The sequence below is a fragment of the Phoenix dactylifera genome, chromosome 3 (assembly GCF_051530095.1).
Source record: "Phoenix dactylifera cultivar Ajwa chromosome 3, Ajwa_hap1_PhDact_Kaust_v1.1, whole genome shotgun sequence".
Classification (NCBI taxonomy): domain Eukaryota; kingdom Viridiplantae; phylum Streptophyta; class Magnoliopsida; order Arecales; family Arecaceae; genus Phoenix; species Phoenix dactylifera.
Genome location: NC_143192.1, coordinates 32,032,808 through 32,056,068, shown reverse-complemented (window position 1 = coordinate 32,056,068; position 23,261 = coordinate 32,032,808). Strand labels below are relative to the sequence as shown.

At 36.5% G+C, this 23,261-nt stretch overlaps 2 protein-coding genes across 6 annotated transcripts in view; one reads left to right on the top strand and one right to left on the bottom strand.

The window, feature by feature from the left end:
• The window catches only part of TPP2 (tripeptidyl peptidase ii), a 74,548-nt gene extending 64,589 nt beyond the window's left edge, over positions 1-9,959 (bottom strand). For all 4 annotated transcript variants that reach the window (XM_039118787.3, XM_039118788.3, XM_088717982.2 and 1 more), the window contains exons 1-7: positions 9,301-9,959; positions 8,139-8,217; positions 7,957-8,030; positions 6,558-6,667; positions 6,376-6,456; positions 3,716-3,802; positions 3,486-3,628 (exon numbers count right to left, since the gene is read on the bottom strand). In XM_039118787.3, coding sequence (XP_038974715.3) covers positions 3,486-3,628; positions 3,716-3,802; positions 6,376-6,456; positions 6,558-6,667; positions 7,957-8,030; positions 8,139-8,217; positions 9,301-9,667 — 941 coding nt within the window. In that variant the 5' untranslated portion in view covers positions 9,668-9,959. The remainder of the gene's footprint in view (positions 1-3,485; positions 3,629-3,715; positions 3,803-6,375; positions 6,457-6,557; positions 6,668-7,956; positions 8,031-8,138; positions 8,218-9,300) is intronic.
• Positions 9,960-12,558: 2,599 nt separating this feature from the next.
• Positions 12,559-22,439, top strand: LOC120105980 (voltage-dependent chloride channel 1, chloroplastic-like). 2 transcript variants are annotated; one of them, XM_039118786.3, is made up of 4 exons: positions 12,559-13,336; positions 15,992-16,159; positions 19,214-19,420; positions 21,192-22,439. In XM_039118786.3, the coding sequence occupies exons 1-4, from the start codon at positions 12,677-12,679 to the stop codon at positions 21,381-21,383; spliced, it is 1,227 nt and encodes a 408-aa protein (XP_038974714.3). In that variant the 5' UTR covers positions 12,559-12,676; the 3' UTR covers positions 21,384-22,439. The 2 variants fall into 2 exon arrangements, with proteins under 2 accessions (XP_038974714.3, XP_088574107.2); XM_088717981.2 differs by lacking the exon at positions 15,992-16,159 and having other exon boundaries at positions 12,588-13,336.
• The last annotated feature ends 822 nt before the right edge of the window (positions 22,440-23,261 follow it).

Below are 23,261 nucleotides of genomic sequence, written 5' to 3'. Positions count from 1 at the left end.
GCCTAGTCATGATACTGTCCAAAAGTAAGCGGCAAAGGTCACTACAACATAGAACCAGGTGGTACAGGATACTTGCCCGATTCTACACGTATACCGAATCGAACCTCGATAGTCAATACCATATAGTACCATATCAATATGGTACAGTGTACCTAGTACAAGAGGGTGGACGTTCATACAACAAACCTTGGCGATCAAGCATCATTTTAGATAATATGTTTTACAGACAGCATACTTCTTACCAGATTTTTGGGTTTTAGCAATGTTTAGATACAATAAAATTTATGAAACTTCTTAAGCTTTAAAAAACACCTTACTATCTGAAAGTTGAAACTTTTACCCGTGTAAAAAATAGGGTTTTAAACTAAAGTTGGGAAATCAACTTTTTTATTTAAGAAATTAGAATTTTTAAGTAGTTTGTTGTTTACATGTAATGTCTTAAATAAATGGAAATAGAAGGGAGTAAAAAGGAAGAAGTGAACATTATTAGTCTATTATCTATCTATTTATTAGTTTGTTCGTCATTACAATAGTGATTTAGATCTAACCAACTTAACCTTATAGTCCTTTAGACTGCTAGCCGACCTAAGAGAACCACCTTAGGGTGGAACTGACAAAGTGGCCCCCCTGTCTGAACTGACCTACCTTTCCTATTAATAGAGACAAGGAGAGCAAGCAGGGGATGAGGAAAGAAGAGTGGCTAACCTAGGAAAGGGGGATGAGAAGAAAAGAGGAAGGAGGAGGAGAAGAAGAAGAAGAAGAAGATGGGAAGCTTGGATAAGATATGTGTATTTACTTTCTTCATTACATAAGTAAACTTCTCTCCATGTCTTTGAATTTGGATATTATCTGTGTTTTGAGTCCTGTGACCACTTATGCTTAGTTTCGAGTTCTAAACTATCCATCTTTTCCAAAATTGATGATTTTCTTTTTCAGGAAACCTTTCTCCTTGAATTTGCATTTAAGATTTTGGTTAGTTTTTTCTACACTATTTTGGATTTCTAACATAAAGCTTCTTTCTCAATATTTATGGTTTTCTTTCCAAGTCATCTTTCCATATCTTGAATTAAGCTTTGTATTTTTGAAGGGACTTATTCTTTTGAATAGTCAACTCTAAACCTAAAAGTTGTTTGAAGAACTATAAAGCCTCAACTAGTTTTTAAAGCTCAGAGTTTCTGTCTTTCAAATTTTGATTCAGTTTGAATACATAAAAAGGTTTTAAACCACAATGTTGTTTCAAACTTAGGACTTCTTTTGAGCTATTGGATTGTCTAATAAGGTTTAGTTTTAGTTTGTTTAGTGACTTGAAACCTACAATATGTTGAAAGACATTTGATCTTTTCTTTCTTGTGAAATTGGGTGCTGTGTTAATTTGAAATTATGCTTTGGTATTAATACGGAAGCTCTAGATTTTGAATTGATATCTTGGAATGAGTATATAAATGTTATGACTCGAAAATCAACTGCTTTTAAGCTCCTGCAACAATTTGATTTCATTGCAGCATTTTCTAAGTGTTTTGTAAGGCATTGGCGATGTTTATAAATAGGAAATAATAGCAAATGTGAAAGACAAATGTGGACTCCTAGTCAGGTGGTATATCCAGTCTAATTCAAATTATCAATGAGGATTTCTTCGAACCTCTTGCTAGCTGGTATATATGGTCTCATTCAAATTTATGGATGGGGATATGTCGAACCTTTGCCAAGTGGTATATGTGGATCTAAGGATCTTATGTGGCCTCATCTGCATTAGCATGGAGGATTTATATGGCCTCATTTGGCTTAACGATTCACTGGGGAGGATTATGTGGCCTCATCCAATTTACTGATCAGGATTTTATGTCGCCTTGTCTGCAAAGAGGATTTATGTGGCCTCAAGGCATAAGTGAGACTTTGTAAGAAAATACTATGTGAAATATAAGAGTTTTCAATATAAACTATCTTTGGTCATTTAATTTTGAATTAGGATTCAACTTATGATTTTGTGCAAGTTATTTGGATTCTTCTCTAAACTTGTGTTTGAACTTTGAACACTATCCAACTACTTAATATTACTAAAACTTCACTTTTTTTGGAATCCATGAAAAGTAATTTCAATGAATTTCCTTCTTTTAATATTTTGATCATGTGTTCGAGTCATTTGTTTCCTATGCACCCTTAAGTCCTTTGGTCATGGTAGGAGTTGCTTGTGGAGCTTTCTAGGTTACTTTATTTATTATATAATTTTTCACGGTGATTAGTAAGATCCCTATGGACTTGTTTAAAGAACAAGAGTCAATGTTTTGAAATTGACATTTAGATATAATGTTCTCTTTAGTTGCTTTTGTGATGAGTTGTTTTACATGTCTATACGGATTTTTATGAAATTTGGACAATGATAAAATTTTCGCTATTGTTACGTTTGATCTTATGATTTCCTTAAAAGATGTTTTAATATTAGTGATATTTCATCATCCATGATGGTAACACAACTTCGAAAAAGTGGGAATCTCAGGGCATGATAGGGTTAGTTACACATCTTCGAATAAGTTGGGATCTCGCAGCATGATAGGGTTCGCATGAAGAGAGGTTACTGCTGTACATCAGCATTGAAGGTCAACATCAACCTAGAATGGTGCATAAGAATATGAGGAAAAAAAAGGTAGAAACCTTCGATATTTACATACTGTATGATGGTAGGCATCACAGGCATACCAAGCTAGAACTGTGCATTAGAGTACATGAAACACAGGTATGAATAATAGATATTATAATAACATATGATGTGTGACATAGATTCGCACCACAAATAAACAGTGAGATACCAAAAGAAAGAAGAGATCACTAATATTATTGGTAAGATCCCAGATACTCCGTTAGATCAATTGAATCTGCTTGGCAAATCGAGATATCCTGGGCTCAAGTGCAACAATGGACTTAAGAGCAATGACCACAGGAACAGCAATTGCATTTGAGGATGCTAAGGTGCACATTTGCTTCTTTGGCCACTTCTAGCAGGTTAAATCAAGATATCGCGGGCATCTATGACTAATACATTATTGAAAACTAGCCAAATCAGAACCAAAGAACAATAAAATCAAAACACAACTATTCCCAAAATCTTGAAGCAAGACATCGGTTGGACATGCTTTCATGTACAAAAATGTTTTTTCATGTACGAAGAATGTGATCATCATAGTTGCAGACTTGCAGCTGCTAGTGATGAAGACAGCTCAAAACATTTGGAACTATAAACTAGAACTAAACAAAGTTTCCCAACATAATATGACAGAACGCAACCTAATAAAACATAGAACATGATAGCTTCATTACCCAGGTCACACACCCAAAATAAAAAATGAGTCTCAGTAGCAATATTTACATGAACATTGTAATGTGATCAATGACATGGAAAGAAAGTACTATTCTTGTTGCTGAAACAGGAAACATCAGGAACACGGCTTAAGGTTATGAATAGGTTTTAGAAAAACGTTATCGATGCACACCTGTAGTTTGTCAAAGGAACAAAATCAGCCAGTTTTCCATGCTCTGAGCTATCCTCGAGACTCTGTGTGTCAACAGCAACCCTCCAAACCTCGCCATCGTGCCAAACAACAATATCAATTATAGGGCCCCTGTCATCATAGCTCTAAAATGGATAAAAATGAGAATCTTCCCTAGAAGGTAGCAGCTAGTAAGAAAAACATTGTTGACATATAAAGATATGTTCTCTTACTTCAGTTTGTTTCCTTAGGAAATCGAGCCTATCTTGAAGGTCTTCACGAGCCCTTTTTTGCTTCAAATCTTCTGTTTTACCATATTTCTGCAAATAGACATTGACCAAACGAGCTTATTTATCCAGAGAAGTTGAAGCATAGGCAAATTAAATGTCATGAAATATGTCAGAACATGTGCATGATATAGAAATGCAGCCAATTTTCAGCTATCAAATTGACTGCGCGTTCCTATGAAGACTGGAAAGTCTGTAAATGAAAAAGATATCAAAACAAATAGCATGAGACTAACGGAAACCTGACATATGCAGAATTGTTGCACATTACCCTGAAGTATTTTTGGCAAATTGAGCCAAACAAGTTTAAGGATGTTATTATGAATTACGGATGCAATCACAGCCATAAGCAGGTTACATTCTTACACATCCCCCTGGAACATATATCACAGATAGAGCTAAAAAAGTTAAGATACATGTACCAAAGCAACTTCATCAAAAGTTGTAACTGGTGTTTATATCATGATTACTAAAAGTTTTGCATAGCCCTAGAATAATATTTTAACTAAAACTTGCATTAGTCACTGTCTTAAAATATGCTTAGCTTCGTTGCATATGTGGATGTGGTTTCGTGACTTCACAGCATCATGGGAAAACCACATTATTGGCCACAAGTTGCTCGCATATGCTCAAGCAGCCTGTGTATGCATTCTGAGCCCTATGCTGGTCAGTACGTATTCTACTCCTTCCCTATCCTCTTCATTTGTAATTGATAGGTTTCGCTGCACTAACATATTTGAAAGGCAACAATAAAACTCTGGGGAATATTGTAAATTTTTACGTTAACATGTCAAAGAATACTAATGAGCCTTTCAAAAAAGTGTGAAACTGTAATAATTATTATTTTCTTATTTTTCTAAATATTTACACATTGTTTTTCCTTCGGTTATCTTTTCTATTTAACATTTTAGTATTTCTAATACACCAAGCACATATGCACTATGCATTGTCCCAGTCACCTGCATACAGCTGCCACTTTTTGAAAATTTTGACAGTTTCATAGGCATTAACATAGCATATTTGCTGCTGTGTGCTATTTCTAAAAGGTGTTAGCATCCATATAGTTGTACTTTTCTCATATTTTAATATGCTCGTCTCCCAACCAAAAATAAAATGCTAGCACATACTTATATCAAATTTGTATTTATCATTTTTTAGCTTATGATTAGCTTCAAGTGAACATAATCATTAACAGAGAAGGAACAGCTTGATCCAAAAAGAAAATTTGCATCTGGTTTGTGCATAATTGCAACCATATTTTTTCCTCCTTCAAGTCACTGAAAGAAACAAGCTTGTCCCAATAAAGCACATGAAGTTATGAAGATTCAAATAAGAACCAGAGGACATTTAAATAAGTATCATTAGAGTCTTCAAGACTCATCCAAAAGTACGTTCAGAATCCTGTTAATCATAAACTTCACTCTATACTTAAGGAGACAATGCCACCCATCAGAACAACAATCATCTTCTCAATGTTCAGTCCCGTCAAGTTGACAATTTCGTAAAGTCTCTCGGATGAATTAATCTTCCAAAATTTGCTATTGCTAAAAGGTGCCCACATTAGATATCTTCTCAAATTTTAAATCTCATATTTAGTTTATGATTATCTTAAAGCAAAGTTAATTTTTAGAAGAGAATGGAACAATTTGATAAAAAATTGAATATGCATTTGCCTTACATACAACTGCAACCATATTTTTTCCTCCAATCTGTCAAAGGAACAAGTCTGTCATCATCTTTCCAATGTTCAGTGACTTTAATCACTGCCAACAGCCGGACTTCATTGGTCCAGTGAATCGTAATAATTAAGAAATTTGCTGAGATACAAATTATTAGTTCCTATAATCGAAGTTCTAGATTCCGGGGGATGGGGGAGTCTTGGTTTCCCCATGGAATGGAACATCCCATAGCCACTCCATCCTGTCCACTCCCATGATCATCCTATCAAATATGCTAGGTGGGACAGCGGGCCCCGGTCCAACTTTGAAAGAGGCAGAGGCCCTGTTAAAAATAAATTAAAAAAAAGAAGGCTAAGGGATGTGCTTTTCCGAACCTAGCAACAAGAGCAGACCCTTTAACCAAGGGAATGTGCTTTCACAAACCTAACAGCAAGAGCTGAGCACCAGACCAGGAGAGAGAGAAAGAGGGCAAAGCAGTGGCGGATGTGCTTTCTCTGCAAATCAGCCCAGCCGGTGTTTCCACGAGATAGGGAAGCCCCACATGCAAGGGACCGAGGGTTTCAAGGTCCCGCCCCCGTCCCAATTCTCACAAGAACAAGACATGATGGCCAAGACCTACCCAACCAACAACCCCCCCCCCTTCCCCCCATCTAATTGATTATTGAAACCTTTTTTATAATTGCATTACTTAACAGTTTTAATGCATTTTAAGGAAAAAGGATGCCCAGTACGTTTCCTTTATATAGAGATGGCGCTTGAATCTATTTGTAACTTAAAGGGTTGAAATAAATGGAAGCATGTACTAACACACATTTCATAGATATGTCGCTACATCTCATTACAAATATATTACATTGCAAAAATATAAATGCTTTGGCTGCATATTCTTCATTTTGAAAGGAAAAGGAATGAGAAATTGATAAAAACCTTGTCAAACTCATTCAGATGCCTTAGAGCCTCTGAAATTGCTTCCTGATTTTTCTCATCCCACTTCTTCTTTCTTTCTTTCTGCCATAAAATATCAATAAATTCCATGCCTTGTAATAAGATACATACATGCACAAGCTTTTCATAGAATGGAAGGGCTGATATTAAACACGGTGGTGTACCTTTAACCGAGTTGTGAGAGTGTCTGTGAAAAGTTCGTAGACCAATTTGCAGCCTACATGCCACTCCTGGGAAGGATTCTTCCATGATGGATTTAAAGCCAATTTCCTCCCTGGATATAATTAATAGAATCTTTAGCAAACACAATCCTAATATGAGAACATGACACGGCTAAAATATGGCTTATACCCATCAAGCATGGAGTCTGACAATGTATAGAAACATGATTCCAACAATGTTGAAAAAGTGCTGGTGAGAATGGATCATGGAACCCAACAAATCAAAGTTATGAAGATACAGACAACAGAAATATAATATCTTAAATTGTTCTCAGAAAATATCTCTTGGAATGCCAAAATGGATTGTTTGGGTCAAATTCGACCATTGGCTGTATGTCCTTTTTTATTCCTCCGAGAAGAGGACTTTGAATTTGCCTTGTAAGAAGTGGATTGCATGAAAAATGCAACTACAGTTTAATAATGATGCATTCACTCAAATAGAATAAAAGATTACATATACAAGCAATTAGAGAATGTTAAAAACGTGTAAACTATGAACTGCTCTTTTAACTGAAAGATTAAAAACTACAAAAATATTTGATAATCAAATTATATAATCTAAGATAAAAACATATAAGCACCTAAGATGCCTTGTGGATGCTGAATCCATTCAGAACTGTGGTGTAGAAGAGCCTCCTTTAACTTTTTAATGAAGGGAACCTGGTAGCTATCCCCATGCACAACTTCCCTTGGTAGCTAGCCCCAGCACAATTTTCCTCGGTAACCACCTCCATACATAACTTTCTTGGTGGCTATTGCCAAGTCTCCATGCATGGCTTCTCTTGCATAACTTCCCTTAGTAGTTAAATCCATGCATAACCATTCCATAATAACTTTTTGTTCTATGGATGACATTTCTAGCATCTTTACTAGCTTTCTTAAAGACAACTTTGGTATTGTTACTAATTGTGCTCCAGTGAGTTTGGTCTTCAGCATCAGGAAAAAAAAAGGTAGGAGAAGAAAAAAATCGGTAAAGTTACGAGGAGTGGAAATGTGATTCTGTATAACCATCCGAGTAGTACAAAACGACCATTCATAATAAGTTACCTAGACCAAGTATTTAAGATGATCAAGAAACACTCATCAATAATGTCCACCCACGTGTTGAGAATGGCAGAAGATATATAAGAAAAATACCCTCCTCAGATTAAGTGCTGTGCCTCAAATAGAAATGAACGGCCGGAGACCTGAGGTTATATTGTTCCAGGTCGGGCCCACTAAGTAACCTCATTGCTGCGAAAGAATTCTTTTACTAGGACCTCTCCAGTAATTGACTATTTAATTTCCCCATACAAATTTGCTCCCACAATTCATTGTAAGCACGGTTTCTAGCAATACCAACCTGATACCCCTACAATGCGACCATCAATGTCAGCCTTCACCACTTTGGAGGTGTCGACGTCACCACTCCCCGTGCTGCAGAAGGCAAGAATACAGGTTTACAGATACTTCAGACATAGTGATAGTCAGAAAATTTATACAACATCCAAGAGATCATTAACTTGCAAGTAATACTCAATTTACCAATCTAAGATGTCAATAATTTTTGGTTTGCCATCTGATGTCGCCTGTAAGCCAGCAGCAGCTGGATCCACACCAGAATCTGTACACAGCAATCAAATTCAAAAAAATCCTCAGAAAAAATTGTAATAGGCTAAGTTTAAAGTGTCAACTGTCAAGTATATAAATAATCTTCAAAAGGTGGCAAACAATGTGATAATGTATGCATGGATTAAGAATGTGTCGGACCATCCCACATAAAGCAAAAGAATATTTTTTTTGTTAAGAAAAGATCAAATACAAACAACCATGCAGATTTAACTAGTAAAATAGCACTAAAAGATTAGGTTTATGACCCCGCTAAATTACGATTTGTATATTTCCTTTTTAATATGTAAACAGTATTTCCAAAATATAAAGAAGTTGCAATCTTTCCGCCGTAATCTAATCTAATGTTTCTATATTTCAACAAAAACCAATCTTTTCTCATTCCCAAATCAAACCAAGCTAACCAACTGAAACTGGAAAAATGGAGTCAGAGGAACATGTTGGACATATGTGTAAGCTCCTACAAGTCGCAAACAACATGACACCGAACGAAAAGGAGGCAGAAGCAGACAATAATACTGCTTTATTTGGTAAAGTAACACTAAAAGATTGGGTCTACTGACACCAGTCATAACGGTTCTGATAAAGGCTCAATCATTTCACCTTTAAGAGACCAAATCTTCCAATATTTCACCCAAATAAAAAATAAAAAAGCAACTTTCGCTCTAGTGTTCCAATATTTCAACAAAACCAATCTTTTCTTGTAAACTCATCAACTGACACTGAACGAAAGAAGTTTAAGTACATGGATCATACAATGCCAACCTCTACATGCTAGACATGTATAAGCTTAGCTTCTACAGGTGACAAAGAACATGACATTCCATTCAAAAAAAAGAAAAAGAAAAAAAAAAGACAAAGAACATGGCATTCAACGAAAAAGAATCAGAAGCAAACAATAATACAGCTTTACCTGGCAAAGTTACCCTAAAAGATATAAACACAATCTTTTCAATTTAATCGGACCAAATCTTCCAAGATTTCGTCGAAAAACCTATCTTTTTCAGTTCCCAGTCAAATCAAGCACAACCAGAACCCTACAAGATCAAAAATGGAGGAAAAAATCAAAACATATTACCAAAGATCGCAATCAGGACGCCTCTTCCATCGTAGTCGAGATGGGACTCGATGAAGCGATCGGCTCCGATCTCCTTCTTCGGCATCAGAGAGGCCAAGAAGGTTGACTCGCTGAGTTTGAAGGTACCGAGGGCGTTGTTCTTCGCTTCGGAGGGCGGGGGAGTAGGGGAAGAAGGAGAAGAAGAAGGCATTGCCCTAATGATTGCGCCTCTTTTCTTTAGCCTTGATAGCCTTCTCCGTCTTCTGCCGCCGAAAAGGGGCAAGGGGGACGAGAGAAAAGGGGGAGAAAATGATAACGATTGCAGCCGTGAGACGAATAAATCGGTCGAAGCTGGCGGCTTTATATAGTGTAACGGTCCGCATTGCATCGGAACCAGATTCTTTCCCCTTTCGGAATCAAATTCTTGCGTTTTTTTATATATTTCGGAAATAGGAATTTGGGTTTTCGAGTGAAAAAACCGAAAAGTTGCTGTAATTCGGAGCTGGCGAGAAAACCGTTGCGGCCGGCGGGATGGGAGAGGCTGGAGTTTGCGGTGAGTGGATCAGATTATTAGAATTTTCTTCATCTGATAATCTTTTACTTATTTTTTATTCTAACGAGGCTTCGTGTTTTTGGCTCAGCTTTGCAGGTCGGAACAATTTGTGAATCTGCCTGCCCGCGAGCGGTTTCCTTGCAGATGGAGGGACCATAATGTAAGGGTCATTGAACTTTCCTTTATACCACTATATTATATTTACTATATTATACTATATTATATTATAATAATTATATAACATTATTATATTATATTATGTAGTATACAATATTATATTAAACTATATTATAAAAATATATTACGATATATTATATTATATAAAAAATTTTAATATGTAATAATCTGTATGTAATGTTTTTTATTGTTATATTGTATAACAAAGGCAATTTATCAGTTTCGTTACCAAACATGTTAAAACTTCATTTTACTTCGAAAATATAGTTACCAAATAACAAATAGATTTTTATAAAAATTTTACTTCCAAAAGTCCTACTTTTCAAAAGCTTTATTTTTAAAAGCTTTGAAAGCTCTACTAACAAATTGGACTTAAAGAATGAATGTTATCATGATATATATGGAAAAAAAGATAAATGATTGTGATGTCTAAAATTCAAAATAAATATTATTATATAAATTGCATTTTAACTTCTAAGTACCACTTTTAACCCATCTCGGCAGGTGTGCTAGGTGAGTTCGATCTCAGGTTGAATTAGAGAGGTTTCATCTTACAATCATGACTATTTATATAGAGTGCAATAAATCATGATTATTGAGCTTTATCATATGATTTAGTACATTATACACGGAGAATCTATTATCATGGGCTATTTATGATACATAGATGCTTATGATTGCAAATGATAGAAGTGGGACCATATTTTGAGATATATAAGATTTAATTAAATAATATAAAATTTAAATCATTGGTCCATATAAGTTATTATAAAATAAGAATTAAAAATATAATACTAAGATGATGTTTGGCATCGCTCCTAATCTTTTAACAAAAATCAAAAACAAAAATTATATTTCTATTTTTTCATGTTTCTAAAAATAAAAAATATGTTTAATTCATTTTTTTTAACAACAAAAAAATAGTGACCGGGATGTGGAAGAGCTTGATATCAAATAGAGAGGCAAGCGAGGGAGCAGCATTAAGAGGTCGGAGATTCGATTCTGGCCGATAATGAAATGCCTGTTTATGTGAGCAGGACTTGGTCAGCTCAAGAGTCTAGGCTTCAGCTTAGAGAGGGTGGAGCAGGTGTAGGGCAGCAGGTAAGAATTAGCCTCTCCTAATCTAGAAAAAATAAAAAAATACGATGTAAGCATCATAAAATAACGAAGTTGGAACATGGAAATAAAACACCTGCATACACCGTGAAAGATTTTTATAAAATAAGACAATGGCAATTGTGGCAGCCATTAATCATTACAACAAAAATATAATGAATAACAAAATAAGATAACATTATTGCTTCATTGTCATAAAACAAAGTACTTATTTTAAAATTGTGGAGACTAAGACATGAAATTATTATATAAGGATATTTAAAATGTCCTATTTTATATAAAATGGAACATTGAATTAAAGTTTTTTATTCTTGGATTAATTAAATGTTAATTTAAATCAACCAAATCCTAAACCATGCTTGAGATCAAGAATTAAGCTCTCATTCAAGTTTCAACTAAGCTTCATTTGATATTGGGTTTATTTCAGCTTGATTTAGGATTACAGGTTTATCAAATATGCTTTCTTTGGCTCAACTCAAAATTGAGCTGAGAGTGAGCTCGAAAATAATTGTCAACAAATCAAGCTTGATTTGGAGTTCTAGCTATAAAATAATTTCTAACCATGCTTGATCAAATCCAAGCTTGTTTAAGCTCGGCTCAATTACATCCCTAGTCAGGACCAACTAGTGCAATCCAATCAACAAAATACTTAACCTGATTTGATTTGACCCATTCATCAACTTAAGTAACTAACATGAATCCAATCTCAGCCCAAAATTTTAAATCTAAATACAAATTTGATCCGATCATGTTAAATTGAGTTGCGCTGGCTAAGTTTTACTAGTTAAATTAGACCCTATTCAAGTATAAACTTCTAAACCCAAAAGGAAAAAAAAGATCAGCATAAATATAAGTCAGTCAAGTTATAGCAGCCCGAGTGAGACTGCAGTAAACGAATATAGGAGACTTATTGCAAATTTGGGAAAAAGTCCAAAAAAAGAAAAATATGTTAATTTCCCTTGACCTCAATGTCTCTTTTTAAATGTCTATCACTTTTACATGGTTCCTAATAACTTAGGATTCTCTACGTTGTTGCGTAGGTTGGGTCGGCTACGATGGTCCTGGTCAAAAAAAATGAACGGTTATCGGATGATGAGCGCCATGTATGATACGGTATGTGTATAGCTACTGATAGCTATACAATATATTTCTGCACAACAGGATTTTTATGCCTATTTTTTTATTGATATAATTGATGCTTTTACTGCTCTAATATAAGTGCAACTAATAGGGTTTGAGAGAAAAAAAAAAAGATGATATAAGGATGGAAAGATGGCTACAAAATAGGTCCAAAAAATGTGGCGAAAAACGAAGTAGGTGGTCGAGTCTGTATTTCTACTTGTTTTTGGATACACAAGAATAATCTGAGATGACAGTCACAGTATTCCGCCGTACTGGATATTCCTGAGCAGGCCCGCTTCCCGTTCAAACATGTGTAACGTCCTCCTTCACGAACTGCTGCTGTGAAAACAAAAGCGTGCCCTCTTCCCCCATCGCCACCCCTCCCTCCCCCCTTCTTCCAACTCCAAACCCCAACCCCATCCCTCACCAATGACAGCCCTTTCCCATCTTTCCCTCTCCTCCAATTCCCAATTTACCCCTCAACACCCACTCAAATTCCACTACTCCCACTCATCACCCCCCTCTCATCCCACCAAATTCCTCCTCCTCCCCATCCTCTGCTCGAAGTCCGCCAACTCCCCCTTCCCTTCCCTCCGGTGGGTCTCCGAGTGGGCCGATGCCGTCAAGGAGCGTGGCATGCGCAAGCGCCGCCCCCTCTACACCCCCGACGACTGGCGCGACCACCGCAGCTCCAGCCGCCACCTCCGCCACCTCCTCTCCAGCCTCTCCTCCCGCGTCATCCTCTCCCTCATCCCCCCCGTCTTCTCCCTCACCGCCGTCGCTGCCGCCCTCGCCCTCTACAACTCCGCCGTCTCCCTCGCCTGGCTTCCCGACTTCTTCCCCCTTTTCCGGGCGTCGTCGCTGCCTTACCAGCTGACAGCCCCGGCCCTGGCGCTGCTGCTCGTCTTCAGGACGGAGGCGTCCTACTCGAGGTTCGTCGAGGGCCGGAAGGCGTGGATGAAGGTGGTCGCGGGGGCCAATGAGCTTGCCGGGATGGTGATCTCGGGGAGAGGACATAATGGCGGTGCCGATGCCGGAGTCAGGCGGGCATTGTTGAACTATATCATGGCATTCCCTGTGGCTCTCAAGGTTGGTGAAAATCCATTCGCTGCCTACATACTTGCTTAAAGTCATCTTATTTATATATATATATAAATTTGATTGGATAATTAAATACTTTTTGTTACTCTAGGGCGAAATTTTCGATTGTCTTTCTGGCATAACTTATTAGGGTTGGCAGTGGGAATGTGGTGTCTGCGATAGGTTGAACTCCAAACAATGTTGTATCATGTCAGGAAATATTATTTCCAGCTATCACAAAAAAGAACATTAGCTTACCTTTTTTTTTCTAAAAAAAAAAGGAACACGAGAAGGCTTAGGAGAGTACTATGTAAAAGTATGGAAAAGACTAAGAGACCTGCATTTTATAAATTGAAGAAGTCTATGCTTGTGAAACTGTTCATTTTGGCATTTAGCAAGGATCGATAGCTGCAGATGAATAGGTGCCTAGCCCAATCTTCTGGATTCTGCAACCACCATTTAAAACATTATTTGGTGCTTCAAGTCTTTAATGCAATTAATCGGTTTGGCTACATGAAGAATTTTGCATTAGTTGTTGAGAAATCCTATACCCTTTTGCTTATTTGTCAGCTTTCCTGTTCTAGCTGCACACAATTTTTAAGTGCAGTTATGGTTATATAGTCATAGTACACAACATGATGCAGAAGCTAAGACATATTCTTTTGATAGCCAAATTAAGACATTTAAGTTTATATTGATATAGTTTTACACTAGGACATATACTACCGAGATATCATTCAACTGGAGTCAAGTTACATGATGGAAAACAGAAAGCTAAAATAAATCGTGGCATTGTAGAGGAATTACTACATGAATCTACTCAACAATTGAAGAAAAAGCTTTCCAATATAACTTAGACTTGTATGAAGTCATATTAGAACTGATTGGCTTGATCATGATTTAGAACTTATTGTTGGAGATAAATCACAAAAAACCAGAAATATTTAATTCTCTTGAAAATCATGTTGGAAAATGCACCAATTCGTTTTAGCAAACTCAAAAAAATCAAGAGGATACAAGTGAAGGTGCAGAAGAATTTGGATCAAAGGTGTGCTAGGCACTATCCTGAGTGTTCTTGCTTCTCTCATGCAGGGTAGATGTTATAAATGCTTCCAAGGTAAACATATCCCCATCTCAATCCAACTCCCTCCAAGAGCAGCATTAGCATGTCAATGGTGATGATTTGACCAACTCCCTCCATTACTTGGAAATAAACGTTGAAAAATGATGTAAAAAAAAATGGTGGAAAAACTACGAAGAACCATGGTGGGGATAATAGATGCAGAATTTTGAGGAACAATAAAGCAAAGGCTATTTTTGGGGTGAAAAGAAGCTCTAAAGTATAATCTGATATGTAGGGAGCGCTTGGACCTGGGCTCTATTTATAGAGTCCAATCCAAGTAACATGTTGCCTGCCAATCCATGGACTCAGTGGCTAGTGTAAACAGGCCCGTAAAGGCTACAATAAGTGCCTGGGGTTATGTTTAGACATAGCTGAGCCCAAGCACCTGTGTGTGAGGTAAAAAGCCCAAAGGCCTACAGATCCAACTAGAGTCCACTTGGGAAAGTAATAAATGCAACTTCACTTGCATTTGTTCTCCAATATGGGCTAAAGTTTTAAAGAATGTGTTAAATCATAATGCTACAATGCTTGGAACTTTTGAATCAAGAAATAAGGAAAAATGTAGCAGTAAAGTATTTTAAATATAAGTATCATAACACTTTTGCTATCTGTAGAGGACTGCTATCTAAAAGTTATTGATTTGTGTAAGCAACAAGATTCCATTTTTTATGAAACTTTATTAATTTAGGTTTGTAGTAAAACTTTAATTATTGGTAGGTAAATTTTTGGTGCATAAGCATCATGATTTTCGATACTTGTATGTGTATGTGAGATAAATAGATGACAGAGATTCAAGCAGTAATGACCTAAACAGTTGTTTTAGACCTAAACTGCTGTTTTAGTGGTTGCATTTGTGCTTGGTGTGGTTTGTGGTAAGCTTTTACTGCAAATTCTTGTAGAGTTTATCCCCCCTCCCCGCTCTCTCTCTTAGTAGGTTGGGGGGAGGGTTTGTAGATGGCTAGTAGCCTATAGCTCTGGATACATGTTTTAATGCATGCATGATTACTGAGCTGGCTGTGTGTGACTTTACATTCTTTGAATGAGTTTCAGTTCAATCTGTACACATATTCCACCTTCTTGTGTTGCATCCTTTTTATATGTCAGACATGAGCCACTTCTAAATGCATGTATATCTCGAGGTGCTTGCCTGATGTTGTTATATTGCATTCACTCCAATAGTTCCTCTTAGAGTTTCCTGTGGAAACAATGAAGAATACATGCTCGTTTATTACTCCTTTAGTTTGGAACGTGGACACGACAAATCCATGCTTGCTATATGTGTTCTGTTGCCTTTTCTGATAAATCAATTGGGATCTCTATAGTTGTAGAAGGTTTTGTCATGTAGACTGATTCTGGTTTCTCGTTATTACACCTGGCTTCTTTTCTGTTCTTGTTAGATATGCTCTAGTACTTTATACATTTTCTTGAGTATACCTCTGATATTTCCATTCCTAGTTATACCAATTTCTAATAAAAATACTTTTTATCAGACTAGTAACTGGAATTAATACCAATCTGATAACTAAAGCTCTGCACTGCAGTGTCATGTTATTAATGGTTCAGACATCAGATCAGATCTGCAGAATTTGCTTGAAGAGGATGATCTATCTATAGTTGTGAGATCGAGGCATCGTCCTCGCTGCATCATTGAATTTATTTCACAGAGCCTTCAAATTTTACATTTAGAAGAACCAAAGCAAAACATCTTGGTAATTTCTTTTGGAGCTAATTACTCTCTGTAAAGCAGAATAGGAAGAAAATGGTTTATGTTTAGCTGAAGAAAGTCTGTAACTCCTTTATGCATTTCATCGATAAGTTGTGGTTAATTAGTGCACAAACATCACTTTAGTTTTATATGTCACTGTAGTATACTCTAATTACTTCCATATGAACTTTTTTCGTTTCTTTTGGACATATAGAAGAACGATATCCATACCAACCGAAAGTATGTCAGGCCACATTGTTCATACTATGCTGAAAGCAAAGTAATCCATAAGACAAGCAGATCACATCGACTGATTTATAAAAAAAGAAATAATAAAAGGAAGTTAGATAAAAGAATCATCTTGAGATCCTGAGCAAGAAAAAGGTAAGAAAAGGAGGAATGTACTGCAATGAAAATAATTAAATCAATTCTTAAATCTAGTTGCATCAACTTGAGATTTATGTTAATGTAAACCATGGTCTTTTCTGACTGTAAATACTCTAATATATATTGGACTAAGTGAATTCTTAAAATTCAAAGACAAGAGAATCAATTTTTAGGAATATCGGATTGGTAATTGTTATGCTACTAGTTCTCTCATAGTTTCTTGGTTTTGCGGGTTTCAACGTTTTGCTAGATGTCTTTGATTCTTTGGTTTTTGATCCGTAAGAAAAAAAAGGAGCAGCCAAGTGTCTGATTCTCTCACCGTTGTGGGATAAGTTTTATTTATGAAAATATGTTCTCTCATCTCGGTTCTTGTTTGAGGTAATTTTCTCTCTCATCAAGGTTCAGCATGACCTAACACCAAGTTTATTTATTTTTTTGGAATGAGTGTGATGTCTGACTTTTGCTGTGTCATTCACTTTTGCAATGGCAAACGTTTACTTATAGTTGTCTTCCTGAAGGCATTAACTACCTTTTTTTCACTGTTGTGCTTAGGATGAAGATAAATTGTGGATGAAGATGAAGTCCACGTGACATAATCAACACCGAGTTCCCAACATATTTTGAGATACCCAGATGCCTCACAGTCCATGCATACAAAGTTTCTTGCTATAAGAGTTAGTTGCAACATAATATTTTTGGTCATTGGCATATTTTTCTCTTATGTTGTTGACTTTCTTGCTGGATGGGCCAGTTTATGTCCTCATCTAAGAATTCCATCAGTAGCTTCTGAAAATTTTTTAGTGAAGTTTTGGTTCCCTAATCATGATTGGCTTGATCTTTCAAAAAACACGGTCAATAACAGGAGTCAATTTGGAGTTTAAACCGTCTGGTCATTCCATGTAGAATTCAAGATCTAAGGGGACCCTCCAAAGAAAAAGTCAAGACTATAGAAGTTTCTAATGCCTCCATGTAAACATGGTATGGTTTTTGTCATGGATGACTTTCATTTTTTTTTTTCTTATTCCTTTAATTTCTGAATCCTTCCTCTAGAATCAATGCAAGAAAGAAAAACTTTGTAATCTCATAGGAAACAGCATTTATCTGGGCTTAAATATTTTTTCAAATTAGATGCAAACCTGTCTTATAGTTCCACTGCATAAGCTGGATAAATGCAAGGGCTTGAGCTACCAATGCCAAACAATTTACAATTATCAACAAATGTCACTGCTTGCACCATCAACTCCAATTTTACTTTGGGGATCAATCTGCTGTGCAAGCAAACCTGGCATGGTAACTCATGGCATGAGATACAATGACATACTAAATGTGGCCGATTTTTAGCAATCCATGAGATAGTTCTTTTCAAGCCATCCTATCAAACTCCTTCTGCATACTTGGAAACCCTGCAGTGAGACTTGGTGTTGTCCTTTGTTGGTTATATTTCTTTGCTGGATAGGGCATATCCAACACCTATCTTGTTGTTGTTCTTCTCAGTTTGCTGCGTTGGTGTCCTGCACTACATTTTAGGAGTAACATTCTTTTATCATTGAATCTATATTTCCTTCTATCCATTCTTTCAGAATGTTTAAGGAATATTTCAATCATTTATTTTCTGATCAAGTAGCAAGGGCCATTTGGAGGTATGAGACATGAATGGGCTGGTGAAACATTGTGCTACATCTTCAAGTTTCTTATCCATGTTAATTTTCATTGAAAAAAAGTGAAGCTCTTGGAATTTTAATGTATTTATGGAACTTGGTCACCTTGTGGGGCTGAGGATATGTCACCATTGACGGTGTCAATGGTTGATGAGGGTGCTTCACATTATTCCCTCTGTCTATGATCCCATTGCAAGTGACCTGGGAACTCTGCAGTCCTCAAGGTTAGCAAAGGTGCCTGTACAATTACAACTGTATGCAGAACTTAAATAACTAAAATCAAAGTTTGAAGATAAAAGAAAAGGTGATTGAAGTCTTATTTGTAAAAGGAATGCAGATCCTTCCATCTAGTTAACTTTTATTCTTTGTAGTTTCAGTCTATCATTGGTGAGAAAGTTGAGGTATACATGATCACTTCATATCAAGGTTTTCTCTGAATGTCAATAATTGGCCTCAAGAACTTCAGGTGTGAAAAACTTGTGTTGGTGAACGCTATGAGTACTTGCACAACATAGAGGACAAAGCTTCTCTTGAAAAACTTGTGTTGGTGATCACTACGAGTATTATTAATATACCGACCTGCAATATTAAGAGCAAGTTTCTATTCTGGCTTGGCTCCAATTTTTTATTACATTCTGCTGTTGCTGCTATTGAACAGACAGCTATATTAAAGCTCTCTTACAAAGTAATTTAATTCAAGCTATTTATGATGGAATTTCTTTTTTACTAATTTATAGTTATTTTAATTATCAAATTATGCGTTATGTAGAGAAAGGACATTTTATCTGTATGTTAAATGCCAACTGTTCCTTATATTTGTTTCTTTAGTCATTTTCTTGGTTGAGTTTGCTAAGCTCTCTGGTACTGTTTTGTTAAATCATTGAGAACCTTGTTGTTTATTGCTTTCTTGCTAATAATAACGTCAGCATGCTACAGATGCAAGTTATTACGCTTTCTTCCCCGAGCCAGATGGTGGTATTAACTCATTGTGTATATCTTGCCTTTTCATATAGGAGTCAAAGATCTCTTGCTTCCATGAAGGGATTGGTGTCTGCGAACAGCTAATGGGTACTCCAATCCCTCTATCATATACTCGCTTAACCTCGAGATTTCTAGTCTTATGGCATCTTACACTTCCTGTGATACTTTGGGATGACTGCAATTGGATTGTTGTTCCTGCTACCTTTATCAGTGCAGCCTCTCTATTCTGCATCGAAGAAGTAAGCAAATATGTTTCTCTTGAGTTGTTTCTTATAATATGTCTGACTTCCGATCATTATCAGAAATTAATGACCATAAAGCTTGGATGAGCTATTATATTAATATTTGATAACCTTCATTTATCTTTGCTTCTAACTTAAACAGCTCATTTGTTTCATAATTTAAGTTCTGACAGAATAATAACATCATCAGCTATTCATAGGGTGGATAAATTTTTCTAGGTTGGCTCTACCTAGCAATTAAAATGCTGTTTTCCAAGATAATTTAAGTGTAGAATCACTCTCTCATGCATTCTACTGCTTATCTCTGCCTCTTTACACTTTTTATTTGAAGATTATTACTAAAAAATACATTATTTCCTTTATATTTGACTTGGTGCACTATTGCTCCTGCCTCCTATGGACTCCCTTTTCTTTTTCTTTTTGTTTGTTGAACTTCTCTAAACTCTGCTATTTTTGATAGAAAACCCTATAAATGAGACTCAATTATACTTGATCGCTTGACTACTCCAATTGGAAACCTGCAAGCCTTCCTATCGCCAAGTGCCTTATGAGAGATTGTTAATGCTTAGCAATTCAAATGCCCAATCATTTATTCTTAAACCTTCCCTATCTTGATAAACTGATTCTAAGTGGCCTTCTTCTTGTATATAAAGTATATTTGTCACTCTTGCAAATTGTATAGTTGACAAAAATGACTCTTTCAACAAGTTGCAATTTAATTTCCTCGCATGAGATTCTCGAGTTTGCTAATAGATCTGCATTTTGATGACTCAGAACTGTGGTAATGAAAAGAAAGGCAATGCCTTTTCCAAGTGGTTTATCTTAGCATGCTAGCCACTGCTTCATTTCGTATGGCGATAAAATATTCCACTTCTGAGACCTTTTAAAGCCTTTGATTATGTGGTCAACACCCTGTACTATGGGTATGAGATGTGGCAGAAAATACCCAGCAATGGGTGTAGAATCAACTCACAGAAATGCCCGGTCAAAGAAACCAATGGCCTGCAACATGACTTCTCTCCCTCTCTTCAATGGAATCACAGAAATTGACAGTATAGTTAATTGAAAAAACCAGTAAACACATCTCATCTAAGAAGTGAGAAGCTGGTCCTAATAAAACGGTACATGCTTTATAAACATGCATACAATGCACCTAAATTCCACACACTTGGCAAATTAGATGCAGAAATTCCACCAAATGTTTGGAATAAAAGTTGGGAAAATAAAATAACCTGAAGGAATTAAAATAATTGTGAGAGAACTGATCTATATGAGCAAGCGCATAGAAGACAACTAGAGGGGAAGAAGCAACAACAACCATCAGTCGTAACAACAAGATGAATAACAGTTACATTGAATATTTATTAATGGACAGTAAGAGTTGAAGAAGCAACAACAGCCAACAGTCATCACAACAAGACAAGTAACAATTCTCATTTAAATATTCATAAATCTTTCAAGAATAGTTATTCTGCATTATTGAGTAGTTGGTGATTTTTTTTAATGATACATAAGTTATTGAGTAATTGGATTCTTTTAATGTTTCAGAGAATTTTGTGACAGCAGTTCTATGTGCAACTTTTCCTTGTAGAACTCATGCATGGGATGTTGCTTGCCTGGTCACTATCAAATATTGTCTAACAAGACACATGCCTCTTTTTTTACAACCAATTTGCAGAACTAGACGATATGTAAAGCAAAATAGCGGTCATATGACTCATATCATTGCTATACTTTGGCTTGCTAACTTACATAGAAATCTGATCAGGTTGGTGTACTCATTGAAGAGCCATTCCCAATGCTTGCACTTGATGAGCTGTGTAAACAGCTTCACGACAGCATCAGAGAGGCAGTGGCTATAGAGAACCAGGTTCGCGTGAGACTTCTTGCCAAAATGGATGGCCACTTTGATGGACATCCTGTTAATGGGTGGCCTAGTTCCAAAACCAAACAGGGATAAAGGGATGATAGCTGAACTAATACTGGATTTTCTGAAATTATTTATGGCAATAACTCCAGGAAATTGATTAAGGAAGCGCACCTACCAAGGATACTCGAAGTCTGCATATCTGGGTCCCATGTAACAACCAGTTATTTGGGTTTCAAGCAATTCAGAGGGTTGGTATCCAATGATGAGCAACTGGGTCATTAATTTAAAGCATTATCTAATTATATACGATGAGGAGGAGCTTGAGAAGAGGGAGCTACAAAAATCTACCTAGAAGAAGAGAGGATACGGAGATCAACGAACCAAGAGGTACTTCGTAATGTGTACAGACTACAGAAGTGTCCGCCTGTTTGCACTAAAGCTACCAGAGGAAGCAGGCAGTGCTGAATAGTTACTCTAAATCTCTAATGGTGCGACGATGGGCTTATTGTGTGGTGAACTTAAAACATTGTCATGGGTCTTGATTTCTTGATTTCGTAGTACCATGAAATTTGTGACTCATGGTGCAGTGCTGCCTTTGGGGAATGTAAGCGTAGGAGAACTAGTTCACAGAAGACAGTAATCTTTGATAGATAGGAATGTTGGGACGAAAGAAAACGGTATTTAACCATGTGAAACGGATATCATTAGTATATGACTACATGTATGAGATGGTAACACGAGGTATAGGGTTGTAGCTGACATTGTAATTGTACGCTTGTGGTATCATAAGTATGGCCTTGCAGTAGAAGCTTTATTTGCACTGCTTGAGTGCAATACGGGGCAAATTTTTATCTCGCGCATGGCCTCATGCATATTTGCTTCGTAATTACCCATTAAATATCTGGATGTTGACAAAACATTGCACGGCAAAGGCAATCATTCACTGCATTTATCTGCAGTTGAAGTTTCCACTGTCAGTATTAAAAGTAGATGTGTGGACCAGGGGGCTCACAGGATGTAAAGCAGGGCAGCATGCCCGATTAAATCTATGCTGCAACTCTTTATTTTTGTTTGTACTTCTGTTCTTGTATTATCAACTCTATTACCTGATTTCATCTACTTAATGGAATCTTCCCTTTTTTTTAACTTTTGTTTTTTTTTGAAGTTAGTATGTGAATTATTATGTCGCAATAAAATCCAAGATGGTGCATGAAAGGCAAGGGTGCAAATGGGTCAAATAGGCATGGATTCGAATTCAGTACCGGATACTTGAAGTTATGATCCATTGGATTCTATCAGAAGTTTGGCTCTAAACAAAGACACATTTACTACAACGTAAATGAAAGTTACTAAAAGGAAGATCCAAAACGGTTGGCTCTTGTAACAAAGGTAGAACTTGATTGATAAGCACTCAATAATGAAAAAGTTAGGAAGCGGACTCAAATAGTTAAGAAAGCACTGACACCCTTTGTCCGTTGGAGGATGTTCAAAATTCAATAAGATTTTGGATCGAAGTGGTCCATTGTCTATAAGGCGCCAAATTAAAGAGGGAATTGGTCCCCTTCCTCCTAGAGTAGGTTTGACCAGGATGCAAAGCAAAGGAACTAAATAGAAGAAAAGCAATGCCTTTTTTTTTTCTTTTTGATTATGGTTCATGGATGGATGAAATGGATGGAGTGGAGCATACGCGAACACGTAGGGCTCGTTTGGTTCGCAGGAAAATGAGGGGGGAAAGTGTGGTCAACGGGAAAGTAATGAAATGCCTCTTGTTTGGTTGGAGTTTTCAAAGGAGAGAGATGGGAAAGTGGTATTCCCGTGGGAATATGATTCCCACATTTCATGGGAAAGTCTTTTCCATGAGAAACATGGGAAAGTTACTTTCCCATGAGGTGGGAATCACTCCTTTTTTATTTTTTCCCAAAAAGACCCTTCAGCATTAAAGAAGCATTAAAGAGGCATTAAAGACCT